Source organism: Amia ocellicauda, chromosome 23, assembly GCF_036373705.1.
Source record: "Amia ocellicauda isolate fAmiCal2 chromosome 23, fAmiCal2.hap1, whole genome shotgun sequence".
Classification (NCBI taxonomy): Eukaryota; Metazoa; Chordata; class Actinopteri; order Amiiformes; family Amiidae; genus Amia; species Amia ocellicauda.
The window spans coordinates 21,176,598-21,201,349 of NC_089872.1; the positions used below are offsets into that span (position 1 = coordinate 21,176,598).

At 53.5% G+C, this 24,752-nt stretch overlaps 2 protein-coding genes across 4 annotated transcripts in view; one reads left to right on the forward strand and one right to left on the reverse strand.

Annotated features, from left to right (window-relative positions):
* msh6 (mutS homolog 6 (E. coli)) overlaps positions 1–7,753 on the forward strand; it is a 14,380-nt gene extending 6,627 nt beyond the window's left edge. Inside the window, exons 2-10 of the mRNA XM_066697115.1 lie at positions 866–1,068; positions 1,185–1,375; positions 2,461–4,984; positions 5,102–5,382; positions 5,876–5,993; positions 6,101–6,190; positions 6,363–6,517; positions 6,885–7,084; positions 7,573–7,753. Of these exons, the coding sequence (XP_066553212.1) occupies positions 866–1,068; positions 1,185–1,375; positions 2,461–4,984; positions 5,102–5,382; positions 5,876–5,993; positions 6,101–6,190; positions 6,363–6,517; positions 6,885–7,084; positions 7,573–7,654 (3,844 nt within the window). The 3' untranslated portion in view covers positions 7,655–7,753. The remainder of the gene's footprint in view (positions 1–865; positions 1,069–1,184; positions 1,376–2,460; positions 4,985–5,101; positions 5,383–5,875; positions 5,994–6,100; positions 6,191–6,362; positions 6,518–6,884; positions 7,085–7,572) is intronic.
* Positions 7,724–24,752, reverse strand: part of fbxo11b (F-box protein 11b) — a 22,816-nt gene continuing 5,787 nt past the window's right edge. Inside the window, exons 1-22 of one of the 3 annotated variants that reach the window (XM_066697117.1) lie at positions 20,826–20,862; positions 16,513–16,640; positions 16,138–16,219; positions 14,804–14,948; positions 14,568–14,697; positions 14,010–14,093; positions 13,572–13,704; positions 13,374–13,480; positions 13,150–13,261; positions 12,931–13,037; positions 12,691–12,828; positions 12,387–12,604; positions 12,118–12,298; positions 11,892–12,014; positions 11,723–11,808; positions 11,436–11,512; positions 11,080–11,223; positions 10,517–10,627; positions 10,256–10,363; positions 10,062–10,170; positions 9,883–9,981; positions 7,724–9,270 (exon numbers count right to left, since the gene is read on the reverse strand). In XM_066697117.1, coding sequence (XP_066553214.1) covers positions 9,141–9,270; positions 9,883–9,981; positions 10,062–10,170; positions 10,256–10,363; positions 10,517–10,627; positions 11,080–11,223; positions 11,436–11,512; positions 11,723–11,808; positions 11,892–12,014; positions 12,118–12,298; positions 12,387–12,604; positions 12,691–12,828; positions 12,931–13,037; positions 13,150–13,261; positions 13,374–13,480; positions 13,572–13,704; positions 14,010–14,093; positions 14,568–14,697; positions 14,804–14,948; positions 16,138–16,219; positions 16,513–16,640; positions 20,826–20,847 — 2,574 coding nt within the window. In that variant the 5' untranslated portion in view covers positions 20,848–20,862 and the 3' untranslated portion in view covers positions 7,724–9,140. Of the gene's footprint in view, positions 9,271–9,878; positions 9,982–10,061; positions 10,171–10,255; positions 10,364–10,516; positions 10,628–11,079; positions 11,224–11,435; positions 11,513–11,722; positions 11,809–11,891; positions 12,015–12,117; positions 12,299–12,386; positions 12,605–12,690; positions 12,829–12,930; positions 13,038–13,149; positions 13,262–13,373; positions 13,481–13,571; positions 13,705–14,009; positions 14,094–14,567; positions 14,698–14,803; positions 14,949–16,137; positions 16,220–16,512; positions 16,641–20,825; positions 20,863–24,752 lie in introns of those variants that run through there. The other 2 variants (XM_066697116.1, XM_066697118.1) reach the window with 2 other exon arrangements.

Here is a 24,752-nt window from a genome sequence, read left to right on the forward strand (position 1 = left end):
TTGCCACATCTTGTTCATTTTCCAAGATACCTCCATGTTTGCCCTTTATCTGTTTCACTTCCTCCTTTATTGACCTCTTGCTGTTGTAATATTGAAAAAAGCTCTTTGCATTAGTTTTAGCTCCTATAATAGCTCTGTTTCTTTCTATTTCCCTCTTTACTTTCCTGATCCCTTTCTGCAGTTCAAGATATTCTATGTATTTTGTTTCGTCTCCATCCCTTTTGTATGCGCTATACAACATTTTCTTTCTCTTTATATTTTTGCAAACTTCTATAAAACCATTTTGGCCAGTGTTTGTTGGGCCTCAATTTGCTAAGTTTTGGTACAGATTTCTCCTGAGCCTCAGGCAGTATATCCACATGTATCCACATCCTTGCTACATGCAGTCCTGATTACACTGTACAGTGCAGCATCTTTCTGAATACCTGGTGGCCTGTAACACTCCTACCACTAATCCTCCACATCTCTTGTTCAAAAGTTTCACCCACAAAGATTCAGTTCCATTATCTGCTGATCTGGAAAAGCCCCTCTGGTTTGATGTGGTCGATGCCTTTCATGATTTTGAAGACTTGGATCAAGTCCCCACGTAGTATAATAAATGCACACCTGCTCCTCCACAGGTGTGTCTGTCAACTGTGAAGGAGATGGAGTAAAGTTGATCAGGCTTCAGTGCCATTAAGATACTCTTTACTACTGCACTACTCACAGTCTACAATTCCTGTTGTGCTGAGCGAACACTAGGGGGTGTTTGTTTTTTTTGTTTTCCCTTTCAGTTCTTTATAAAAAGGGTGTTAAATGAGTGTTTGAATGTGTGGCCCCATGTCTCCAGTTCTAACCAGTTTCTGCCCGCCTCCTCTCCCTGCAGCGAGTCCTGCCCGTTCGGCGCCGGGGCCCTGGTGTGGGCGCGGCTGGAGGGGCACCCCTGGTGGCCGTGCCTGGTGTACCACCACCCAGTGAGCGGGGAGCTGCTGCGGGGGCCGGGCCGGGCGCGCCGCCTGCACGTGCAGTTCTTCGACGAGCCGCCGACGCGGGGCTGGGTCAGCGTGAAGTACGTCCAGGAGTACCGGGGTGAGGACGGGCGTCGGTGTTGTCGCGGTGGCGTGGTTCGCGCGGTCTCGCCGGGGCCGGCGGCGTCTCGGTGCTCCGGCTGCTGTCTCATCGGCTGTGTCCCTCCCCCCCGACAGGCTCCGACGCCAGCGATGCCAAGGTGGGCGGCGTGTTCTTCAGCGGGAAGCCGGTGATCCGCCGGGCCATGGAGCTGGCCGACAGCGCTCTGAAGGACGCCCCGGAGAAGCGGCTGCAGCTGGCAGTGTGTACTGAGCCCTCGGAGGATGAGGATGAGGAGGAGGAGGAGGAAGAAGAGGAAGAGATGGAGGTGAGCTGGGTTGTGTTGGTGCCTAAAGGGCGTTTTCCCCGTGAATCCTCCCCAGCAACCTTTGGCCTTGAGCGTCAGGAAGTCATTGTTAGAATGAACACGGTGTGTGCGGTAAAGAAATCCGTTCTACCGAGTTCATTCTAAATTCTAAATCCATTCTAATCCGTTCCATTGTGGTTCAGTTGTAAACAGTGTTTAAATTGCCTCCTTTCTTTAATTAAACGCATTTTATAAGCTTGCTTAAAACAGTGCATTAACAACACGGGCACTGAGCACGCTTTTAAAAAACGCTTTTAATGACATCTTTACAAATTGTTATAAAACACAGTTTGGTATTTTGGCAGATGTGATCAGGGGCCACTTGTTTGACAACTGTTCTACGTAGATTGTCATATTAACTGTTTACTATTAGAAAACATTTTGTAGACGGGAGTTTGTTCTGATGTATAGGATGACATTACACATTTCATTGTATTTTATGTGTTTTATATGCGGGGGGCGCCGTTGTAATCCTGTAATGAGATGGACTCCCGAACGGAGAGAAATTAACCTGATTTATGAGCTCCTACACCTTCGCTCAAATTGATAAGTGCTTAATTACCATGCACGGCACACAACGGCATAATTAATAATAAAAAAGTAATTGTAAATATATACATTGTTCATATGCAGACACTAATACATTAGTCGTTTAGTTTTTTAATACTGTATTCAATTTAATTGAAATAGATTGCATTAGCGCTAACGAAACTGAGAGACAGTGAGCTCACGCTGCTGGAAAATGAAAAATGATGACGCCCCACCGTTAAAACGCAACGATAGGACCGTACAGACGAGGGGTTTCTCCGCAGTGAGGATCAGAGTGAATGTCTTGCGATGCGGTCGATGCGCTCGGCGTTGTTTCGACTCTCGAAAAGCTTCTTGCTTCACCGCGTTTTCTCCCGATTCGCGTTGTGTAGGTGGATGGATCGGTTTTGAGTGGCACAGAGTAGATACAACCTCCCATCAGAACCAGGCATCTCTTAATCTCTTAACAAGAGGGAGACTCTCAGACTCTCATCTCGGGTCTTTCTCGCTCTTCCCAGGTGGACAAGTCGACAGTGAGTGACGAAGAGGAGGAGGAGGAGGAGGTGGTGAAGCCCAGCCGGCGCGCCACCAGGACGACCCGCAGCGAGGGGCGCAAGCCGAAGCGCCGGCGCATCGTGGTGGCGTCGGACAGCGAGAACTCGGACGAGGAGTTCCGGCCGGAGGAGGCGGAGGCCAGCAGCGAGGAGGGCGACAGCAGCGGCGTGGATGAGGCGGCGGTCAGCGGGGCGGAGTCGGACACGGAGCCCGAGAGCCCGGTGAAGCTCGTCAAGCGAAAGAGGGAGGCGGACAGACCCGCCAAGACGCTGGTCTCCTCAGACACGCCCAGGAGGGCCCCCGCAGCCGTGGCCCCCGACACGAAGTCCCGGCTGTCCACCTTCTCCGCCCCGGACACCTTCGAGAGCCAGGCGGGCTCCGGGGCGGCCGCGGCGGTCTGGGACCACGAGAAGCTGGACTGGCTGCGGGACGGGAAGAGGAAAGACGCCAAGAGACGGAGGCAGATGGACCCGGACTACGACCCCACCACACTGCACGTGCCCGAGGACTTCCTGAACAAGGCCACGCCGGGCATGCGCCGCTGGTGGCAGCTGAAATCGGAGATGTTCGACGCCGTGCTCTTCTACAAGGTGGGCAAGTTCTACGAGCTCTACCACATGGACGCCGTGATCGGGGTGACCGAGCTGGGCCTGACCTTCATGAAGGGCAGCTGGGCGCACTCCGGCTTCCCCGAGATCGGCTTCGCCCGCTTCTCCGACGGCCTGGTGCAGAAGGGCTACAAGGTGGCCCGTGTGGAGCAGCTGGAGACCCCGGAGATGATGGAGGCGCGGTGCAAGAGCATGGGCCGCCCCACCAAGTTTGACCGCGTGGTGCACCGGGAGGTGTGCCGGGTCATCACCAAGGGCACCCAGACCTACAGCGTGCTGGACGGCGCGCCCTCCGAGAGCCACTGCCAGTACCTGCTGTGCGTCAAGGAGAAGGCGGAGGAGGAGGCCTCGGGGGGCCGGCGTGCCTACGGGGTGGGCTTTGTGGACACGTCGGTGGGGAAGTTCCACGTTGGCCAGTTCGAGGACGACCGGCACTGCTCCCGCTTTAGGACCCTGGTGGCGCACTACCCCCCGGCACAGGTGCTGTTCGAGAAGGGCAACCTCTCGTCTGAGACCAGGAAGCTGCTGAAGGCCTCCCTGGCGTCCGCCATGCAGGAGGCGCTACAGCCCGGCACCCAGTTCTGGGACGCCGCCAAAACACTAAAAGTCCTGGCCGAGGAAGACTACTTCACGGAGAGCACGGCGGCGGACGGGGGGAAGGTGGCGCTGCCGGCCGAGCTCAGAGCCATGACCTCGGAGAGCGACGCGCTGGGCCTCACGCCCGGGGACGGGTACGAGCTCGCCCTGTCCGCGCTGGGCGGCTGCGTCTTCTACCTGAAGAAGTGCCTGGTGGACCAGGAGCTGCTGTCCATGGGCAAGTTCGAGGAGTACGTTCCGGTGGATGTGGAGATGAGCCAGGCCGAGGGATCCGGCTCCAGCTTCTTCGCCAAGACCCGGCAGCGCATGGTGCTGGACGGCGTGACCCTGAGCAACTTGGAGATCCTGCAGAACGGGGCAACTGGCACGGCCGAAGGGACGCTGCTGGAGCGGCTGGACAGCAGCTGCACGCCCTTCGGTAAGAGGCTCCTGAAGCAGTGGCTGTGCGCGCCGCTCTGCTGCCCCTCTGCAGTGGACGAGCGGCTGGATGCCCTGGAGGACCTCATGGCCGAGCCGGGGCACATGGCAGAGACGGCCGAGCTGCTGAGGAAGCTACCCGACCTGGAGCGGCTGCTGAGCAAGATCCACAGCATGGGCTCGGCGCTGAAGAGCCGGGACCACCCGGACAGCCGCGCCGTGCTCTACGAGGAGACCACCTACAGCAAGCGCAAGATTGCCGACTTCCTCTCGGCGCTGGAGGGCTTCCGGGTCATGCAGCAGATCGTGGCGGCGCTGCAGCCGGCCCTCGAGGGCTTCCGCTCGCCGCTGCTGAGACGGGCGCTCGGGCTGCGGGGGGATGGCGGCGAGGGGCTCTTCCCCGATCTGTCCGGCGAGCTGGAGCGGTGGGACAAAGCCTTCGATCACCAGAAGGCCCGCAACACCGGAATCATCAACCCCCGCGCCGGCTTTGACCCGGAGTACGACCAGGCGCTGGCCGCCATCAAGGACACGGAGCGCGGCCTGCAGGAGTACCTGGAGCGGCAGCGCAAGCGCCTGGGCTGCAAGACCATCGGCTACTGGGGCACCGGGAGGAACCGCTTCCAGATGGAGGTGCCGGACAGCGTGCCGGAGCGGCTGGTGCCCGAGGAGTACGAGGTGAAGTCCACGAGGAAGGGCTTCCGGCGCTACTGGACCCGCGAGATCGAGCGGCGCCTGGCGGAGCTGCAGGGCTGGGAGGAGAAGCGGGACGCGGCGCTGAAGGACTGCATGCGGAGGCTGTTCTACAACTTCGACAAGAACCGCGAGGCCTGGCAGACGGCCGTGGAGTGCATGGCGGTGCTCGGTAGGTGACCGAGCCGGAGCACAGACCCCTTCTGCCCTTTTACGGTGCAGAACGCAAGAACCCGCCCCGTCTGTCTCTGCTCTTCCCCCAGTTCTTTACCCCTCTTGTCCCCCACAGACGTGCTGCTCTGCTTGGCCCGGTACAGCCAGGGCGGGGAGGGGGTGATGACCCGGCCGCGGCTGCTGCTGCCCGAGGGCCCCCACGCCCAGCCCTTCCTGGAGCTCCGCGGCTCCCGGCACCCCTGCGTCACCAAGACCTTCTTCGGAGACGACTTCATCCCCAACGACGTCTTCATCGGCTGTCCGGAGGAGGAGGAGGAGGAGGAGGAGAGGAGGCAGGCGTCCTGTGTGCTCGTCACGGGGCCGAACATGGGGGGCAAGTCCACTCTCATGAGACAGGTCAGCACCACGGAGTCTCACTCTCACTAACGAGTCATTGTGATGAACAAACTTACTAGTGTCTGCATGTGAACAAAGGAAATGTGATTAATAATAATGAAATACACGAAAAGTATGGTAAATATGACTTTATAATTCTAATTATGCCATTGTTTGCCGTGCATGGTAATTAAGCACTTATTAATTTGAGCGAAGGTGTAGGACCACTCGAATGTCAGACTTCTGAAATGACACGCGTGTTCACCCGGCTGTACACACGTGGCGGTGCGGTGGAGTGGAGGCTGGCGTCACACACTGAACCAGGGCGGCTGCTGTGGTTAGGCGTGCGTCTCGCTCAGGTGGCGGCACGTCCAGGTCAGGTCTAACGGTTACCGGCCCCCTGAAGCACACGGCCGTGCCGGGCCTGGGACGGGGGGCGGTGCCGCGGGACCCCCGGTGTGCGAGAGGCGGGGGCGTGTCGCGAATGTGCCTGACAGTGCCTCCCTGTCCGTAGTGCGGCCTGGTGGTGATCCTGGCACAGCTCGGCTGCTACGTTCCCGCCGAGAGCCTGAGACTGACCCCCGTGGACCGCGTCTTCACCAGGCTGGGGGCGTCGGACCGCATCATGGCAGGTGAGTGCTGGGGGGGGTTCTCTGTGCGCCGCCCTCACCGCGGCTCTCGGGCAGCAGGACTCGGATCTGATCGGCTCTCTGCTCACCGGTTGCCGTTTGTCTTGTAGGGGAAAGTACCTTCTTCGTGGAGCTGAGCGAGACGGCCAGCATCCTCCACCACGGGACGGGCCACTCCCTGGTGCTGCTGGACGAGCTGGGTGGGTCTCGGGCCGGGGGGGGGGCGGTGTGGCATCACACTGTTACTGTTGCTTCATCGCTACTGGGAGGGAGGGGTTTTCAGGCTAATCTGTAAACTCGGTTACAATGTTGCCCCTCACTCCCCCCCCCGTCCGTCCGTTTGATCTGTAAGCGCCCGCTCTTCTCTCGCAGGGAGGGGCACGGCCACGTACGACGGCACGGCCATCGCCAGCGCGGTGGTGAAGGAGCTGGCCGAGAACCTGCGCTGCCGCACGCTGTTCTCCACGCACTACCACTCCCTGGTGGAGGACTTCTCCCGCTGCCCCGCCGTGCGGCTGGGACACATGGTAGGTGCAGAGGAGGGAGCGGGGCCCCGGCGGACCCCCAGGGGGCCACACGGCGTCGGGAGACTCGACTGAGCGGGACGAATTTTGCTTCATTTTGATGCGGAAAAACCTCAGTCTTAGTCTCAATTAGTCTAATGTGAGTTGGTCTGTTGCATTAAAAATGCAAGACTTGTTTGAATGCTAGTGTATATTTCTGTTTTCAATACCTGGCACAGATTTTCAGTGAACTGGGATCGGCGCTGTTTTAGAGAAGCGTCCGAAATGTTTTTATTTCTTTCAAGTGTCTCCATGCAGTGCATTCTGGGAATTATCGACTAGGTAATAACCTTGGGCCCCAGTAATGCCTGATGCCCGTCTCTGCCCGCAGGCCTGCATGGTGGAGAACGAGTGCCAGGACCCGAGCCAGGAGACCATCACCTTCCTGTACAAGTTCATCGGGGGGGCGTGTCCCAAGAGCTACGGCTTCAACGCCGCCCGGCTGGCCAGCATCCCGGAGGAGGTCATCCAGAGCGGCCACCGCAAGGCCCGGGAGTTCGAGAGGAGCACCGCCTCCCTGCGGCTCTTCAAGTAAGCGCCTCAATCGGTGACACCCCCCAGGTGGCTAGACGCTTGCCTTCTGCGGCGGCCCGAGCTCCACCGACCCCGGTCCTGGAGAGCTGCAGGGACAATGGGTTTTTGATTGATCCAGATCGTTAACTGCTTAATGGAACCAGCTGTGAGGTGTTCAAGGTTTGTGTTGATGGGTGACTTAGAGACCTGGAAGACCTGCGTTGTGGCTCTCCAGGAACAGGGTTGCCCCCCCAGGTTGGGGTTGAGGGGAGACCTGGGTTGTGCTTCTCAAACCCAAGCTGACAGGGTTATAGGTTCCCTTTCATCAGCAACTAACACCTGCTCTCTCCAGAGCTTCCTTTCACAGATTTGAACCCTTCAGTTGTTTTCAGCCCACAATGCAACAAGTTAATTGCTTAATTGATCAATCACTTCCCGAGGGTCCCAGTCTGTCAGTTAGTGATGTAAGACGAGTCAGTTACCCCCTCTCTCTCTCTCTCCTGCAGGCAGCTGTGTTCCCTCGCCGATGCCCCCCAGGCTGATGCCTCCAGCCTGGCTTCCCTCCTCAAGATGGTTAATGAACTTTAACCCCAACTGTTCTGTTGGTTCTGGCCCCCCCCAACCCCCCACATCACAAAATGTTCTCCACTACCACCATGATCTAATAAAGTTTATTTTTAAAAATGACCAGTTTCCTTTCTTTTTTTTTTGTCGTTTTTCTAGGAAATTAAACCCTTTTAATTCATACTAGCATCTACATAATGGTTATTGAATACTCCACAATATATTAAGTCTAGATGTTATGGTACATGCATACACTGTCAGGCTGTATGAGAACCCACTGTCACCAATACACATGAATGGAAAAGCTATGAAACTGTATACGGGCTGCATCAGTACTCGGCTCAGCTTCCCCGGTGCCGCGGCTCGGGCACAATCTCCAGCAACGCCACGCTGGGGGGGGGGGGGGAGGTGTCTCGGGCCAGCAGTGCTTCCATGAGACCTGCGACGAACTTTACACACGGGGGTCTCCCCTCCCCGAACCCACCCCACCCCACCCCCCCACCATTTAAAAAGGGGCACCAGAGCCTTAATTAAAAATCTCTGCTCTCCTCACATCAATGCAGCTCCCCCCCCACTATAAAAATCAACATCTGGAATATAAATAAACACTACAGAAAGAATATTAGTACAGGGTTACAGTCAGAATACAGCTCTACAAAAACCTGCAGGCTCATGAAAACACCCCGACGCTCGCACCGCTACTACCCCCGGGCCGTTGCTGGAGGGGTTGCTTTTTTTTTTTTTTTTTTTTTTTTTTTTTAGTGTTTTTTAACATTTTCTCTTTTTTTCCTCTTTCACAGAAAGAACTTCGATACTGGGCCGCAAGTACAGGTACAGCGAGTCTAGGGTGGCGCTAACCAAAAAAAATTATATATATATAATAAAACAAGGGGGAAAAAAAACATTCAAGTACAGTAAGATTCGCTTGGAAATACAAAACTACATGAGAAAGCATTAAAATCATATTTCTCCATCGGATAAAAAAAAAAAAAAGCAGAAGTGCTAGATCACATTTGTTTACCATACATATATACCGATGCGCCCCGGCGTCCGCGCCCGTCTCCGGAGACGCCGGCGCCCTCGTCCGCGCCGGGGACCTGTACAAGACCGCGGCGGCCCGGTCCCGCTGCCGGTGCCCCCCCGCGCCGCACGCCTCCGCCGCGCTGCTCGACCGCCGGCGATCCTGAGTCGACGTATTGCTGCTCCTCGCCGCCGGGCCGCGGGGGACGGAGACCAGTCGGCGTAAAAACCATGAAATAAAACTTCCCCCCCCCTGCGGACGTCCGAACCCTTAATGCGCTCCTCTCCCTCAGGACCGGGCAGCCGGCGTCCGTGCTTTTAAAGTCTTAGTTGCGTATTGTCGTCTCTCCACACAGGTACGTTACACATGGAGTCCCTAGCTAGAGAATGGCAGAAGCTCTCGATTTTTTTTTTTCCTTTTTCTTCTTTTTCGGGTGTGGTTGTTGTCGTCGTGTTGTGGTCGGCGCTGTGTGTGCTTCCCGCGGCGCGTTCAGTTGTGCTGCAACGTGTTCGATTCTATAGGCGGCGCCGAGTCGTACAGCGTGTCCGTGTCGTGCGTCGGCTCTCCGGCTAACGTGCAGGGGTTGGACAGGGTCCCGGCGCCACAGTCGCAGAAGAACCTGCGGGAGAGGAGAGGAGAGGTCAGCGGGGCTCGGGGAACGCCTGGAGGTCGCCGATCGGCACAGGAAGCCAACGTGTGCTGTGAATTCCTACAGGACTGGCCGCTGAATCAGGCACTGAATCATAAAGGTTTGCTCCAGGTCTGTGCATCTGCTCTCCTCTGAGGCAGTTCAGAGAGGAGCAACCAGACTTATTCCAGGTCTGAAGGGAACGTCCTACTGAGAGACTGAGGACCTGAACCTCTTCACCCTGGAACAGAGGAGACTACGTGGGGACTTGATCCAAGTCTTCAAAATCATGAAAGGCATCGACCACATCAAACCAGAGGAGCTTTTCCAGATCAGCAGGGACACGCGCACCCGGGACACAAATGGAAATTGGGCTTCAAGGCATTCGAGACAGAAAACAGGAGACACTTCTTCACACAGAGAGGCGTCACAATCTGAACAAACTCCCCAGCGATGTGGCTGAAGAGACAATTTGGGAACATTCAAAAACAGACTGGATAGGATCCTTGATCACTTAGTTATTAATGGACACCAAACGAGCACCATGGGGCAAATGGGCTCCTCTCGATTGGACACTTATGGACCGTATAAAAGGTGACTCACCTATCATGCCGTATAAACTCCACATCATGCCCTTGATGGCACTTCTTGATGCAGTTCACACAAATGGCGTTGCGGTCTGTTGTGTTGCAGGTGTGACACCTGTGAACGAACACAGGAGGACAGTGAGACTCGTGCTTCTCTGGCGCGAGGACGAGAGTGGCGGTGGAGTGGGGATTTACCTGTAGAAGTCATGCATGGGGTAGCTGGTGTAACTGGAGATCTTGTACAGGCACTGTCCCCGACTCACCGCCTTCTCGATGGCGTCCTGATTGTTCATGATTTTGTTATCTACAGGGAGACACTTTCGTTAAGAGGACGGGGCGCAGTCAGCGAACGGCGTCGGGGGCGCCCGGCCGAGCGGCGCACGGGTTACCTTTCATCGTGACGTTGACTCCGGACGCCAGGAACAGCCCCCCGAAGCGGTTGTTGAAGATCTGGTTGCCCTCCAGGGTGGCGGTGGCGTGATTCGTGATCTCGATACCTGGCATCGCAAACACAGACCGCAAACACAGCACGTTAAGAACCGACCGGCTGAACCAGGATGGCGGCGGGGGGGTCTCGCCAGAAGGTATACGTTCGGTGTCTGAATGCCAAACACCACCACCACCACAAACTTCACCGCTACGATACAGACCTGCCGCAAAGCCGTCGAATATCCGGTTCTTGCGCAGCACCGGGTGGCTGTTGGTGCTGATGAGGACGCCGGCCTGAGCGTTCCTGAAGATGTCATTCTCCTCCAGCAGACCTGCAAAAGAGCAGAGCCAATCGGGTGAGCAGCGTCTGTCTGCAGGGGCGTCACGCGCCAGACACGCGCCAGACACCCGCCAGACACTGGGCCGGCTGCATAAACACACCAAGTCTTTGTTTTAGTAGAATAAATCATTTTATCGATAGAAACCACTTGAAACCATTGCAGCAAACAGTCTCTTAAACTGGTCTTATTTAGTGCACAGTGCCTTCTGGGAATTTTAAGACATGAATAAAACATGGCAGCAGACGCTTCTCTGTAACAGCGACGATCCCAGTTCACAGGAGCAGAAAATCTGCCGGTTAATGAAAATAATTCAGAAAAATACATCCTTTTGGGGAAAACGTGTTAAGACTAATGCACTCAAACCGTGTCAACCCTCGTCTCCCCCCCTACCCCCCCGCAGGGCTCCTCTTTCAGCCGCGTTCCCGCTTCGCCCCGACCCGTACCTCGGCCGCCGTTGAAGATGCAGATGCCGCCGTCGCGGCCGTCGTGGATCTTGTTTCTCCGCAGCGTGGGGTTGCTGTCCGTCTTAATCCAGACCCCTGCCATGGCGTTGTCGAAGATCTCGTTGTCTTCGATGAACCCCAGCCCTGCGCTCGACAGAGAGAGGTGACGCGGTGACTCACGGGAGACGGACTGGCGGCCACCGAGTTATTAATGGACACCAAACGAGCACGATGAGGCGAATGGCCTCCTCTCGACTAGACACTCTCTGATGTTCTTACACCGGTACAGGAACTAAAATGCTAGAAACTCAAGAAAACGATTCAACTCCTTTACAGATCTTTTCCGATTCACTCACCAGAGTTGTAAACTAGGATGCCACCGTTCTGCCCCCCCCAGATTTTATTCCTTCGGATCTTGGGGTTGCTTCCAGTCCTGTGGGGATTCAACAGTACATTAATGATACTGCGGTTAAACCAGAACTAAACCAAAGGGGTTCAAAAACTCCCAGACAAGAGCAGGAGCCACAGAATTGCAAAACCGGCCCTTTCTGGTCATCGGCGTCCCCCAGAGAGATCGGCCCTCCAGACTCGAGGCGAGAGCCGGGCGCGGCGCCCCGCCAGAGACCCCACGGGGGCGCGTTACCTGATCTGGACCCCCGAGTACATGTGGTTGTAGATGTCGTTGTCCTCCAGCACGCCATGGCCGTTGTCGTAGAAGTACACCCCCACCTATGGGAGAGCAAGGACAGCGGGTCACGGTGTGCTGGCGCGGGCGGGCTTTAGCGGTGCGGGCGTGGCGGGCGGCCCCGTACCTGCTTGCCGCTGTGTATCCGGTTCCTCCGCAGCACCGGCGTGCTGCCCGTGGTCACCCAGACGCCGGCCAGCGTGTTGCTGTACACCTCGTTCTCCTCGATCACGCCCTGGCCCTTCTCGTGCTGAAATGATGGGTGGCACACAGACGCGCTCGTTAGAGAGACGCCCCGCACCGACGGCCGCTCCAGACCCCCCGCCCCGCCCGGCGCCGGGGCCGGCACTCACCACGTAGATGCCCCCGTGCTGCCCGTCGTGGATCTTGTTGTGCCGCACGATGGGGCAGCTGTTCGTCCGGATCTGGATGCCCGCCAGCGCGTTGCCGTAGATGTCGTTCCCCTCGATAAGGCCTCTTCCGTCCCCAAATATGTAAACGCCCCCCTGGTTGCCATTAAAGATGGCGTTGCCCCTGGACAGGCGTAAATAAACACATCAGGAGACGCTCGTGAGCTTCCGTTTGCTTCAGTTTGCTTCCAGATATCGGCGCGATTCCTCACCTGATCGTGGGGTCGCTGTTGGATGTGATCCAAACCCCCGCAAAGTTGTTTGCATAGATCTTGTTCTCGATGAACTGCCCCCGGCCCTTCTCGTGCACGTAGATGCCGCCCGTCTGGCCGTGGTGGATCTCGCAGCGCACCACCGTGGGGTTGGCGTAGGCCTTCACCTCGAAGCCCGCGATCCGGTTCCGGTGGATGTTGCAGCTCTCGAAGTAGCCCTGGGGGGAGACCTCGCCGTTACGGGACAGATCCACAACCTCGGCGTCTCATACACACGTGACCGAACGGGCCTGGGTTCCATTACCATGCCGTGGTCGAAGGTGAACACGCCGACGTCCCGCCCGTGGTGGATGTGGTTCCTTCTGATGATGGGGTTCCCGTGGTTCTTCACCCAGATCCCAGCTAGCGCGTTGTTGGAGATCTCGTTGTCCTCGTAGATGCCCTGAGGGAGAGGAGGGGGAACGGAGAGCGTGAACCACCGAGCCGCGTGTGTGACGACCGGGCCGGCGTCCCTCCCTCGGCGTGGCCGGGCGCACAAGCTCACCTGTGCGTGGTCGGTGATGTACAGCCCCACATTCTCGCAGTCGCTGATGTTGCAGTGCTTGATGGTGGGACAGGCGCCCTGGCCGCTGACGCACACGGCCGAACCCACTGCAAGACAACGGACACACCTTCACTACACCCGGGGCCGAGCCAAGCAGAACGCCGCGGACCGCACGGACCCCCGGCGGGTCTTCGGGCCGACCCCGCGGGCGCCTCTCACCTGTACACGTGCTCCGGATGATGCAGTGGTCGATGATGGGGCTGCAGTTGACCGTGATCTCCAGGCAGTGGTGCGCATTGTGGTGCTGGGCGGACTTGTCATCAGGGTTGAACTGCGAGAGAGAGAGAGAGAGAACGACCTTTACTACCCCGGCGCCACGTACAAGGGTCCGTGTGTCTCATCTGAACAGGGATAGACGTGCGGGGGACGGGGGGGCCTCGTACCCGGATGGTCATGTAGCCCACGTAGGCGTCCTCGGACCCCTCCATGAACACGAACGTTGAGTCCCTCGTGTTCTCGATGATGACTTTGTCCGCAACTTTCCCCGGCGCTGTGAGAGCAAATGCCAGGCAGGACAACGTGAGCGATCATTGCCAACTCACTCACACTCCACTCGCACTCACTCCAAACGCACTCCGTACCTGCGCCAATCATCGTGATGGGGGACTCGATGTAGATCCACTCGTCGGTGTAGATGCCCGAGTGGACGAAGATCAGCCCGTCGAAGTGCGCCTCCTGGACGCCACCCAGCGCGTCCTCGATGGTGTCATAGTACTGCGGGCGGGAGACAACGCGGCATGACCAGGGGGGTACACAACGCCACGACTGGCACACCGCGACAGGGAGTGGACGAGCGGCCAGGATCAGAGGACATCTACCCTGAGCGGAGGTCACTCCCCATGCTCGGTCTCACTACGGCACAGAGCTTTTAAAATGCTTCCTGTGGCACCTATTTTTGTTTTGACATGAGCAACTTCAGTTTAATGCACCGCAAAAGGAGCGATGGCGAGTAATTAGGAGTTATATCGCAGCTGGAGCCGTTAATGAAGAGACGATAAACACAGAGCGGCGATACGTACCAGCATGTTCTCTCTGCCCTTGTATCTGGCCGGGTTGCTGTAGAAATGCTCCGCGAAGCCGGGTTTGACGTGCGCACCTTTATACTGCAGACACAGGGACACAGAGCATTGACATCCGTGAGTCTCTTATCAAACTGTAGAACGTCTTAATCGTCTTGATTGCATTTCTCTTAAGACACTCGATTGTCACACACTGCCATCTCTGCCGACTGCTTGTGTGTCCATGAGGCGGACCGGAGCAATGAAGCCACAGGCCAGCGTGCAGATGTTCTTCAGACCAGTGGTTCCACAATCCACGTGCGATGTCAATCGTTCATTCAGCTGCTTCCTTGTTGACGTCGCAGGCGTTGTGAAATATCCACACGACACGGATGTGAACACGGGAGCGCGGTCACAAACATGTCAAGTGCCAAAGGCTTCCACATAAACCCACCATATAACACACACACTCTTTGTAACGGTCCCCTTAGATAAAAACGACTACCACACAAAAAACGAGAAACCGAGAAAACAAAGAGTGTCACAGAAACGCTCTCTGGAGACGGACGCAGTACATACCAGCTGCTGGAAGCTCTCCTTCCAGGGGTTCGGCTGCTCATACTCCTCGGGGTTGATCTGGTAGAACTTCCCCGGCTCGGGGTGCATCATGGGGCGCGTGTACTCGAACACCTCCATGTAGAGCCGCTTCCTGCGAACAAAACCAGAGTGCGTTGGCGAGAGTGTAGCCTTTTAGCATCTCGGACGCACTCCAGACAGAGGAAAGACAACGAAGCTCAGCTCGTAGCGACACTCACCACAGGATGGGGTCGTTGGCCAGTTCGCTGAAGCGCTTGCACACACAGGCCGCCCGGCACAGGTCCTGCTCTAGCAGGTAGGAGAATATCTTGAGCACCACCTCGTCTGGGAGCTTCTCTTGGAGATACTGTTCCGCTGGGGCGGCTGTCAGGGAGAGGAGAAGAGGGCAGGTCAGCACACAGCTCACCTTTCTCATTTATTCATTCATTCAGAGCAGACAGGCCGTGAAAACAGTGAGGCTGGGTGTTTATACACGAGGAAGACAAACTAGACTGTACAATGCACTAGTTAGAGCTCATCTGGATACTGTGGACAGTTCTGGGCTCCACACTTCAAGAAAGATATCGCTGCTCTAGAGGCAGTTCAGAGGAGAGCAACCAGACTTATTCCAGGTCTGAAGGGAAAGTCCTACTGAGAGACTGAGGACCTGAACCTTTTCACCCTGGAACAGAGGAGACTACGTGGGGACTTGATCCAAGCCTTCAACATCATGAAAGGCATCGACCACATCAAACCAGAGGAGCTTTTCCAGATCAGCAGGGACACTCGCACCCGGGGACACAAATGGAAATTGGGCTTCAAGGCATTCAAGACAGAAAACAGGAGACACTTCTTCACACAGAGAGGCGTCACAATCTGAACAAACTCCCCAGCGATGTGGCTGAAGAGACAATTTGGGAACATTCAAAAACAGACTGGATAGGATTGTTTGGGATCCACTCGATCGCTTGTCTGCCCGTGACCAGTTGTTCTTGCATTGAGTTAGGCCCATTTGAACACCTTCACTCTTTCAGCAGTGTCTCGTTCTTTGGTTTGTTCTTGGACACATGGACTTGTTTTCCGGTCTACTCTTGTAAGTGCAGGAATACATATTTCCCGGCTTCCTTGCACAGTTTTCAGTTTCTGTCCCATTTGTGCATTTAGCGTCAGAGTCTCTCTTCAGCGGAAAAGGGTCGATTTCTTGTCAGCAGCCTGACGTTCTCCTCTATATCCAACTTTCCAGTCAGCCAGAACAACAAAACCCAACAAATTGCCTTCCCAGGTCTCAGTGCAGTGCCACAGGAATGTGTGTGTGTGTGTGTGGGGGTGGGGGGGGGGTTGGGGTGTATTGCTCAGTATCTGGGACCAAATGAGAACCAGATGCAGCTCCAGGACCTCAGGCAGCTCTTTAGCCGAGGCTCATTGCTTTAGCCTCCTTCAGCATCGCCATCAAGAGTGACGTCCGAGCACGTGACCTGCAAGTGGGTCCGAGTTCTGAACTGGTCCGATGTCTCTATCGAAAGCTGGCTCAGAGCAGGACTTAAATTCGCGGGGCTCGGCGGAGGGAACTTACCCGGGAGGTCCTGCGATTTGCCCGATACTCGTGCACGCTTGGCACGGTGACCGAAGTTCTCTGTTGTGGACGTGGAAGCACCCTGCAACACAAAAGCACAAAACACACAGCGGTAAGGTTTGAGATAACCCCGAGAGACTCCGCACAAGCCGCTTTCTGCAAAATTAAATACAGGTGCCTCCAACTGATGGCAGCACAGACCTCTGAGGGGCGAGAAGTTGAGTCTGGTGTCAATTTAAACAACCTTTGTGACACGCTGAGTAAGGGCTTCCGCAAATATCAAATATTATGCTGATATCATGAGCTCCTCTGCACTTTATTTCAATGCATTCTCCACCGAGGAGAGGGTCCCTGCAGCCCCGATAGTAAACGTACCTCCATGCTGTTCTTTGCGGGACACGCGGTTCGCTTTGGTAACAGGGACTTTCTGCGGAGTTGGTAGGGACTGTTCTGTGCGCCTGGACCGGATTCTTCTGCAACCATATCTGCAGGAACGTCCTCATCTGCACAAGAAACACAAGTGAGCAAAACTAGGTTAATTCATACATACATACACACCATTTCTGTAGATCGGAAAGTCGCTGTAAACCACAATATATCAATATCGTTCCCACATTTTGTTTTTATAACGCAGCGAGTGTGAAATTGGGATAATTAGGGACTAATTAATGCCGGACATTCTCCACACACTAACACAAAGAATGAGCGCGGATGAGTCACAGAGCCAGTTCCTACAGGAAAGAAAAAGTTAGAATAACTACCATCAAGGATGAGATTACAAATCATTTTAGTGTGAATGATTTCAGCTGAACCAAAAGATTTGCCCTCTGACCCGAGACCGAGATCACAGCAGGGACAAGACTCGAACCTGGAGCTACAGTACTTCTGTCCAACACATTTAACCCAGTTTCACTTCCTACATCTCTCCATGTGTTCAGCTACAGTCCTAAACTGCTGTTGAAGACCGACCCTGCCGTCCAAAGACAGACGCGGCCAAAATCAAATCAATCCTTTTCAATACCAAGAGCTAGAAGGCTATCGGACATCTGCTGAAAGCCCAGCCTCTGCGAAAGACACTTAATTCAATTCCAACAGCAGGTGTGCACATCACACACAGCGACCTGATTAAATATTCCTGGAGAACACGCCTGCTAATTCCATGAAACGGGCATCCGCTTAGGAAGACACGCTTACATAAGAACCTGCGTTGTATCGTGTTGGCTAACGCTGTAATAACCCGTGTTTGTTTTTCTCCTATTGTGCTGCAGTTAACCTGGACGTTGCCCTTGATAAAGGCAACCGACAACATGACTTAACACCAATAATAACAGACTCGAGCAACGTAGAGCGCAGAGGAAGCTCGATTCACAGAACTGGACAGAGACGCTTTGTTTAGGAAAGAAACAGATGTTTTGAAAGCAGATACACGTCTGCTGAGCCAGAACGCCGATTCATAAAAATGAAGTGCTGTCCCCCTGGCACAAGAGGGAGAGACGCAACCATTCACTGCCAAGCATGGGACACTTCCACTACAGACGGACGAGCCGCGATCAGGATCTCACTGTTCAGCCGTTAAGACACAGATGTGCATTACTTAACTCAGAAGTTACTCCCAAGTTAAGATCTTAACTCGCAACACACAACTCAGAGGGAACCCGTGTGAAAGATTATAGGCTCCTAAATCTCTCACACATAAACACACACCTCTCTCCTGCCATTCAATCGCTTTCAAGTTAAGCTTTTAAAGGAATTGAGCGGCTGCCAAGGAAAAGGATGAAACAGTGACGGTAATCACCTCGTGCCACTGGCGGATATTTTCACAGCGAGGGCCGAGTAGAAACGCAAACTCAGACCCATCTCTATCAACGGAAACACACAGGAGGTTGGGGGGGAATAAAAAAAATAGTCTGCACTGGTCCCAATCCACCGTCTGTGTGGGAGGGGAGCGCGTGTCAAGAGACTGGAGAACGCTCTACAAACAGTGGGCGGATCAAGCAAGATCTTCCCATCCCCTGGTTTGGAAACGTCAACTCAGTGACTCTTTTCCCAAATAAAGGACTTCCTTAAGGACAGCCCCAGATGGTGACAAACAGGCTCCACTGTGTCTCTATTTCCAGGTGGGTTTGTGTCCCACATCAGCGGGAAACGGAGACCTAAAGAAAGGCCGGACTGTGCAGCCAGAACCAGGACATCAGAGGAGGTAGACAGACACGAGATCACCTCCTTGTCTTCCAGGTGAGGCCATGCACTCAAAAATAAACCATTTAAAACTTTCTCTCCAACATCTGTTTAAAAATAAATCTGTGGAAATAATTAAAACTAAAACGACCATTTCAAAGTCACGCAGTTTAGATGGTAGTCTGTATTAATTACAACATTTATCAGGACAATGTCTACAAATGTACCCTCTCATCTCCCCCACAACTACACAACAACAATAATGCTCTTACTGTGGAAATCATCGTGGTCAGGACCTCAGCCACTCACTCTAAAGCGACCTGGACATCTGCCACAATTCCCACAAGAGACCCCTGATGTTTTCCGTCTCTCTACTGCTGCGGAGCGCCCGTGTTGCCCGGGTAAATAAGCTGGTCTAGAGTCTGTCCGTTTGCTGGCGCTGACCCGCTCGTCCTCCCCCCACCCACACCTCTCGCCCTGCAGCACGCCTTCACCCAGCCAGTAAGAGACAAAAAAAAACACAAACATAAATAAACAAACTTCAAAGGCTCATTAAAGCAGCTCATTAAACTCGCACATTAACACTCGGCTCTGGTGCTGCCGAGGCTGGGGGGAGGGTGACGATAATCCAAGAACAAAATCTGGAAAAACTGGATATGGAGATCTGGAGACTATTAAAAACCAAAACGGGAACGGAAAGAAAACTCCTCGCCCCCGCGAACGAAACCGCACACTTACTCACTCACGGAAACGCACACACCTGTTCCCGGTTAGCCAGGATCTCGGGGCGGGGAGCTCTGCCAGCGACTGTGGTAGAGGAGCTTCTCCATTAGCCGACCATTACCTGTGCAGCAATATCACGTCTCGTCAGGACTCCAGACCTTTACCGATCGGCGGTTACTCGGGCCCCACGGCTGGCATGGAGCGGTACAACATGCGTGGTCACATAATAATTGGGGAAGCATCATAAATAAAATAATAAGCTGAAAATCGATAAACTCTCCAGAACAAGACCTTCTAATCCATCGCAGGCTGCAACCCATCGATCGCCACAGTAATGCAGTTACGTAACGGAGGAAGCGGGTCGTTCCACAAGGCTGCACATCACAAGAACAGGAAGGGTAGAGATTTGAATACACCTGGTACAGGATACTGCCGGGAGCACCCTTATCTGCCCATCACAGAAGAGCAGAAGGCCTCACAACCAGCCTCTCGGCATGAAGCTGTAATACACGCAAGATTAACAATCGCTACACATGCACACGGATCACAGTCAATGACCAACAAACTAGAGTTACTTGACTGTCCTTCAGAGAGAGCAGGGGGATTCATTCAGAACACACTCATATTATGTTACTGTTATTTTTTAAAGGAGAATCTTGTGTAATCGATGGTGGATTTATATCAGTTGGCCTCCGTTAACACACTTTCTGGAGCACAAGAGTCGCAACAGCCCTGACCTTCAGCACAACATGCCCGGGAGGACAACACACACAGTGCATGGGAGTACAACACAGGGCATCAGTGCAAAAGCATGAAAATCCATGAGAAGCGGACACGGCACAATTCCTGCTGACCCACGCCGAGTCCCTCCGATAAAGCAGATTAAATGGGAACATTAAGATTCTTGGTTCCCTTGAGAAATGGTCCCTTAACCCAGCAGTACCAGCACAGTGTGTGCATCTATGTATCGAACCCTGAGGCTGTTTCACTATATAAATATCACTTCTATGAACTTCATTAGAAAAGTAATAGCCCGGTTTCTTTATTTCATTATTATACATTTCCTTCCACTCATCAGGGGAGGAATCTGCAGCCCCCCAATAGCTTCACGTTAAGAGCAATAAACTAAAAATACTCAAACTTACCGACCGATCACTCGAGCTTTGTTCAGAAATCAATTTGAGGCCGGCAGTAAAGTCTTATCATCAGTCATTTGCCACACAGTACAGAGTCATCATCCAGGCACCAGGCTCACTCTCCCCAAAACTAGTCCGACCACACGTAAATGCATTTTAAACAAAAACACATCTTTCCCAAAAATTACTGACTAATTGAACCCCCGGGCAAAAGCAAATGAGCAAACGTGGGGGGGGGGGGGGGTAACAAACCAACCAAAAACAAACAACAAACCGTCACTTTCCGTTCCGTAATTGAGTGAGCGCAAACAGGGCTATCTCTCAATCTCGCAGCCAGCGCACCGACAGACAGACCCAGCAGCCGACGCGTCACGGCTGCTGGCCTGGCCTGGCCTCCATGTTCACAGGCCCCGCAGATAAGACGGGGTATCTCTAAACACCTCCTAAGGCAACACTACCCTCACAACACAGAACAAAGGCAAAACTACAATTTCAACAGTTTTTTCAGTTGTAAAAACCAAACGTTTAACTGAAAACACACACCACAAGCGCACACAAAGTCAGGCTGCTACAACGTGCGCCGTACAGCTTTCCATTCTTCAGCAAGACCAGCAGTCAAATGCGATCTAGTTTTAAGTAACCGCTGCTTACCTTTGCAGCTGAGGAAACTCATGCTCCAGTTCGTAAATGAGGAGCTAACAGAAATCCAGGCAACCCCCTTGGAGAGCTTCAGAAACACTGGCTGTTGCTTTGGCAGCACGGGGCTACCAGGCTACTGGACATGTAACTACAAACACTGCAGCCCGTCAAAGTCTGTGCTCTCTCTACACAACTGCACCGTATACAGCATGCACGACTTTCCACTGTATAAAGATAGATATCAAGCGTAAATAAATATTGTATATATCTCCACCAGTTAACAGAACACTTAAATACATTAAAAACGAATCTCTCGCAATCACAAGAGATCGTAAAGTGTATCCGTCTGTCTTCTGCAAGAACACGGTACTGGAGGAAAAGCAATTGCGTAGCAGGAGGATTAATGCACCAGCAGGCCCATATCCTGGTTTACTGCCCCTCGCAGTCAATAAATACAGGCCGTTTAAAATGGGTCTGGTGTGGAATCAGCCACTGCAGTGCTTTCTTGCAAGATGCGTCTCTTGTGAAGCACCAGTCACGGCACTGCCGATTATAACCCAGTTGAGCAACCATCACCAGAAGGCTGGAGGAAGCCAGACATCGAGCTTGATTACTCTTCACTTGTGTGGTTAGTGTGATAAAGCACAGTGACATTTTGATGCACCAAAAAAAAAAAAAAAAAAAAACTAACAAACAGCAGAATAAATCGATATAAAAGAAAAAGAAGTGGAACCAGCTGTTCCTAGAATGGAAACAAAGCTCCTTTCCTGTTGAATGTCCAGAGCAGAGGACAGAGAGAAGGCAGTGCTCTGGCCCCAGGAGCCGGTTTTCCCCACCCCCTCAAACACAGCCAGTTTCAAATGGGTCGAGCGGATCCAGCGCGCACACACACACACACACAAACACACAGGATTCCCGAGTGAACGACTTGACTCTGTTCCCTCGGGCTGGCGATCGTCCGGCAGCAGGAGCTCACAACAGTTTAATATCACATCAGCTGAACGACAGGGGAGTCAGGCTGCAAGACCGAGGGGCAGGAAACGAGGATGGAGTGTGGGGTCTGATGTGGAATCAAAACCAAAACACGAGTTCCAAGTTGCACCGCGAGAGCAACCACAACAGTTGGGCTAACGGGAGCCCTTACTTACTGTCCAGAGCGCGGCGCACAGACGGCTTGATGACGTCACACTGTAAACTGATTTCCTATCTGCTCTGTCATATTTTTGTCCCTTCAGACTCGGATTCAGAGAAGCAGCTTTTGTGATGTTCAGTTATGAAAGGCGCTATATAAAATAGATTGTTAATATATTATTACTTAAAGGCCGGCTCCAGGTGTAGCCCTCTAGTTTGTGGAAATAGAGAGGAGGTTCTCACTGCACGGATTACCCTACAGTGCTAATGATTAAAATACAAATGTCTCTGCGATACAATTAAAAGATTTTTAAAAGATCAAAATAAGATCTCGCCCCCTCCTGGCAGCTGCAGGGCAGCGTATTACAGTGTGAACAGGGTCTCCAGGACACAGCTTTCGACTGCAGGCTTTCACAGCGCCACAGAAGACCTCCTGCCCTGAATAACAACTCAAAACAAAAAAGTTGTCGGAAGCAACAGAGATGGCAAACAATTGGCACACACACAGTGGCATTGGCAACAGAGACATCGCTCACCCAATGGTCCTGCCCAATCTGAGGCTACGAAGCTCTACACTTACAGCACAGTGGACCACGATGGATTCAGAGAGACAGACTACTTTACTGGCACATGTTCAGGACATGACGACAAAGTATATAAACTAAGTGCCACTTAGTTCGATCCCATACTTTCACACAGAAAAATCTAATAAGCGAGCCATCAATCTTGAAACCTAGGACCACAAAGTATCCATCTTAGTTTACAAGGAGAACTCTGCTCCCACTTCACTGGACTCTGTCGCTCAACGCTGATGCGCTTTACTTTTTCGATGAGCTGAAGGGTTCTGCTCACCACAGCCTCCAGTGAACGGTCCCTTCCACACGGAGTCGCTGCACTTCAGTGTGAAGTGAATGTCCCCGTGTCTCCTGTCCTGCCACAGTCTGAGTGCATCGTAAGTGCCCTACTGCACCGACCTGCAGTTCACCTGACTGCCACAGAGGGACCAGAAAGCCAACCACAATGCCTCACTTCCCTCTGCATACACTTCACACGTAGCCAATGATTCAACAGAACTGAACCGATACCATCTCCTAGGCATGTTTTAAAACCAGGCAACGTCTCTCACACAGAACGTCACCACAGCCACACCCACGTGAAACTGGACTCGCGCTCAGACACCCCAACAAAGACCATTATGTCATTTAATCACTCATTTGCAGAGCACAGCTGGCACCTAACAGGATGACACCCCCCAACTGTCGATTTGAAGAAATACTTCACAGAGACATTAAAGAAACAGCCCTGCTTTGGTTGGTGGCCTGACCCATCTTCTGAAGTATGCCCCCACATCCTCATGGTCCCAGGGCTGTGAACACACCCGTGGGACACTGCACACAACACCTGCACATGCTAACTCCCTACACAACCACCACACACACACACACAGCTGTTGGACTAGCAGTACCAGGGACAGGAAGTGAGCAATGAAAGCTGCGCAGTGATAGGGCCGTGGAGCTGGAGGGAGGGACCTAATCATGATGTGCTGTCATAGCAATCATTCCCCATGAGGGGGCTCAGTGACCTCAGTGCATTGTGTCCATTACAGCTGTCCACTAAGGAGTGCTCAGGCCATGTTAGCTGCATATTAACCATTTATTTGTGCAGGACCAGGGAAATGTACAGTCTTCTCCCCCAAAACAGCAGAAAACAGACATTACCGAGACAAAACTGCATCATCTGCCAGTAAAATCAGGACAGGGCCCCACTCAGGCAGTCTCTTCCCAAAGGCAGACAGACTCCCTGAGCTTCCCCAGGGAGCAGCAGGACAGGACGGCACTTGGGTCAGCCATGCGAGGGAGGTCATGTCACGGCACGGTACTGTGTCACACAGATCCACGGCGCACAGACACGTGTGGTACAGCACAGGAGCAGCAAACAACCAGGCCAGGGTCAGACGCACGGTACCCACAGCCTGTCACTTGATACAGCGCAGGCCGGACCCTTTCAGAAACCCCCTCAGGTGAGCCACACAGGTGCGACCCCTTGACACGCCAACGAACAGGAGGCAGCCGCCCCTGTGGCCGTTGACTCTCCGAGCGAGTGGTGCCTCCACCCCATATTTATTTCAGAGTGCGGCCCGAGCGCGTATCCTCTGGCGGTCGGGCTTGCCCAGCGGCGGGGCAGCGAGTGCAGGGGTTAGTTTCCTTCCTGGCTTGAGTTGCTGGCGGCGTGCCTGTCTGCGGAGACGCTGACAGGGCGACCAGCAGCTCAATTAACCAACAGGACTCTTCACTACTCAGAGCCCCCCTACTCCACCCCCCCGAGGAAACATCACCCTCTCCGGGTCACAGAGCAACAGAGTGTAAACATGTCCAGCCACACAGGAGAGCAGGAAAGGTGTGCAGCATGTTATGCATCCATCAAAAAGCAATTAATTTTGTTACACAAGACCGTCATTGTTGCTCCACAAAGCCATCTTTATTTAATGCCAACAGATTATTTCTTGCAAAGGTTACCGAAATTAATATGAAAAGGCTCACAGGTAAGACAACACCAAAATAACCCCTTCACAGTGCACTGGAGCTGAAGACTTTGACTTTCTACATTTTTTCACGACTGACAGAGGACACAAATCAGATCTACACACTTTCCCTGGCCTGACTGCTGCGAACACAAAGCATGAATCAAACAGACTCGAGGACTACAATTTTAAATCAATAAGAGAAAGTATACATGATATGTCCTCTCCTGTAATTTAGAATGAAGTTCAATAATCAGAACTGCAGTCTTCAATGGCAGGTTTCCGTA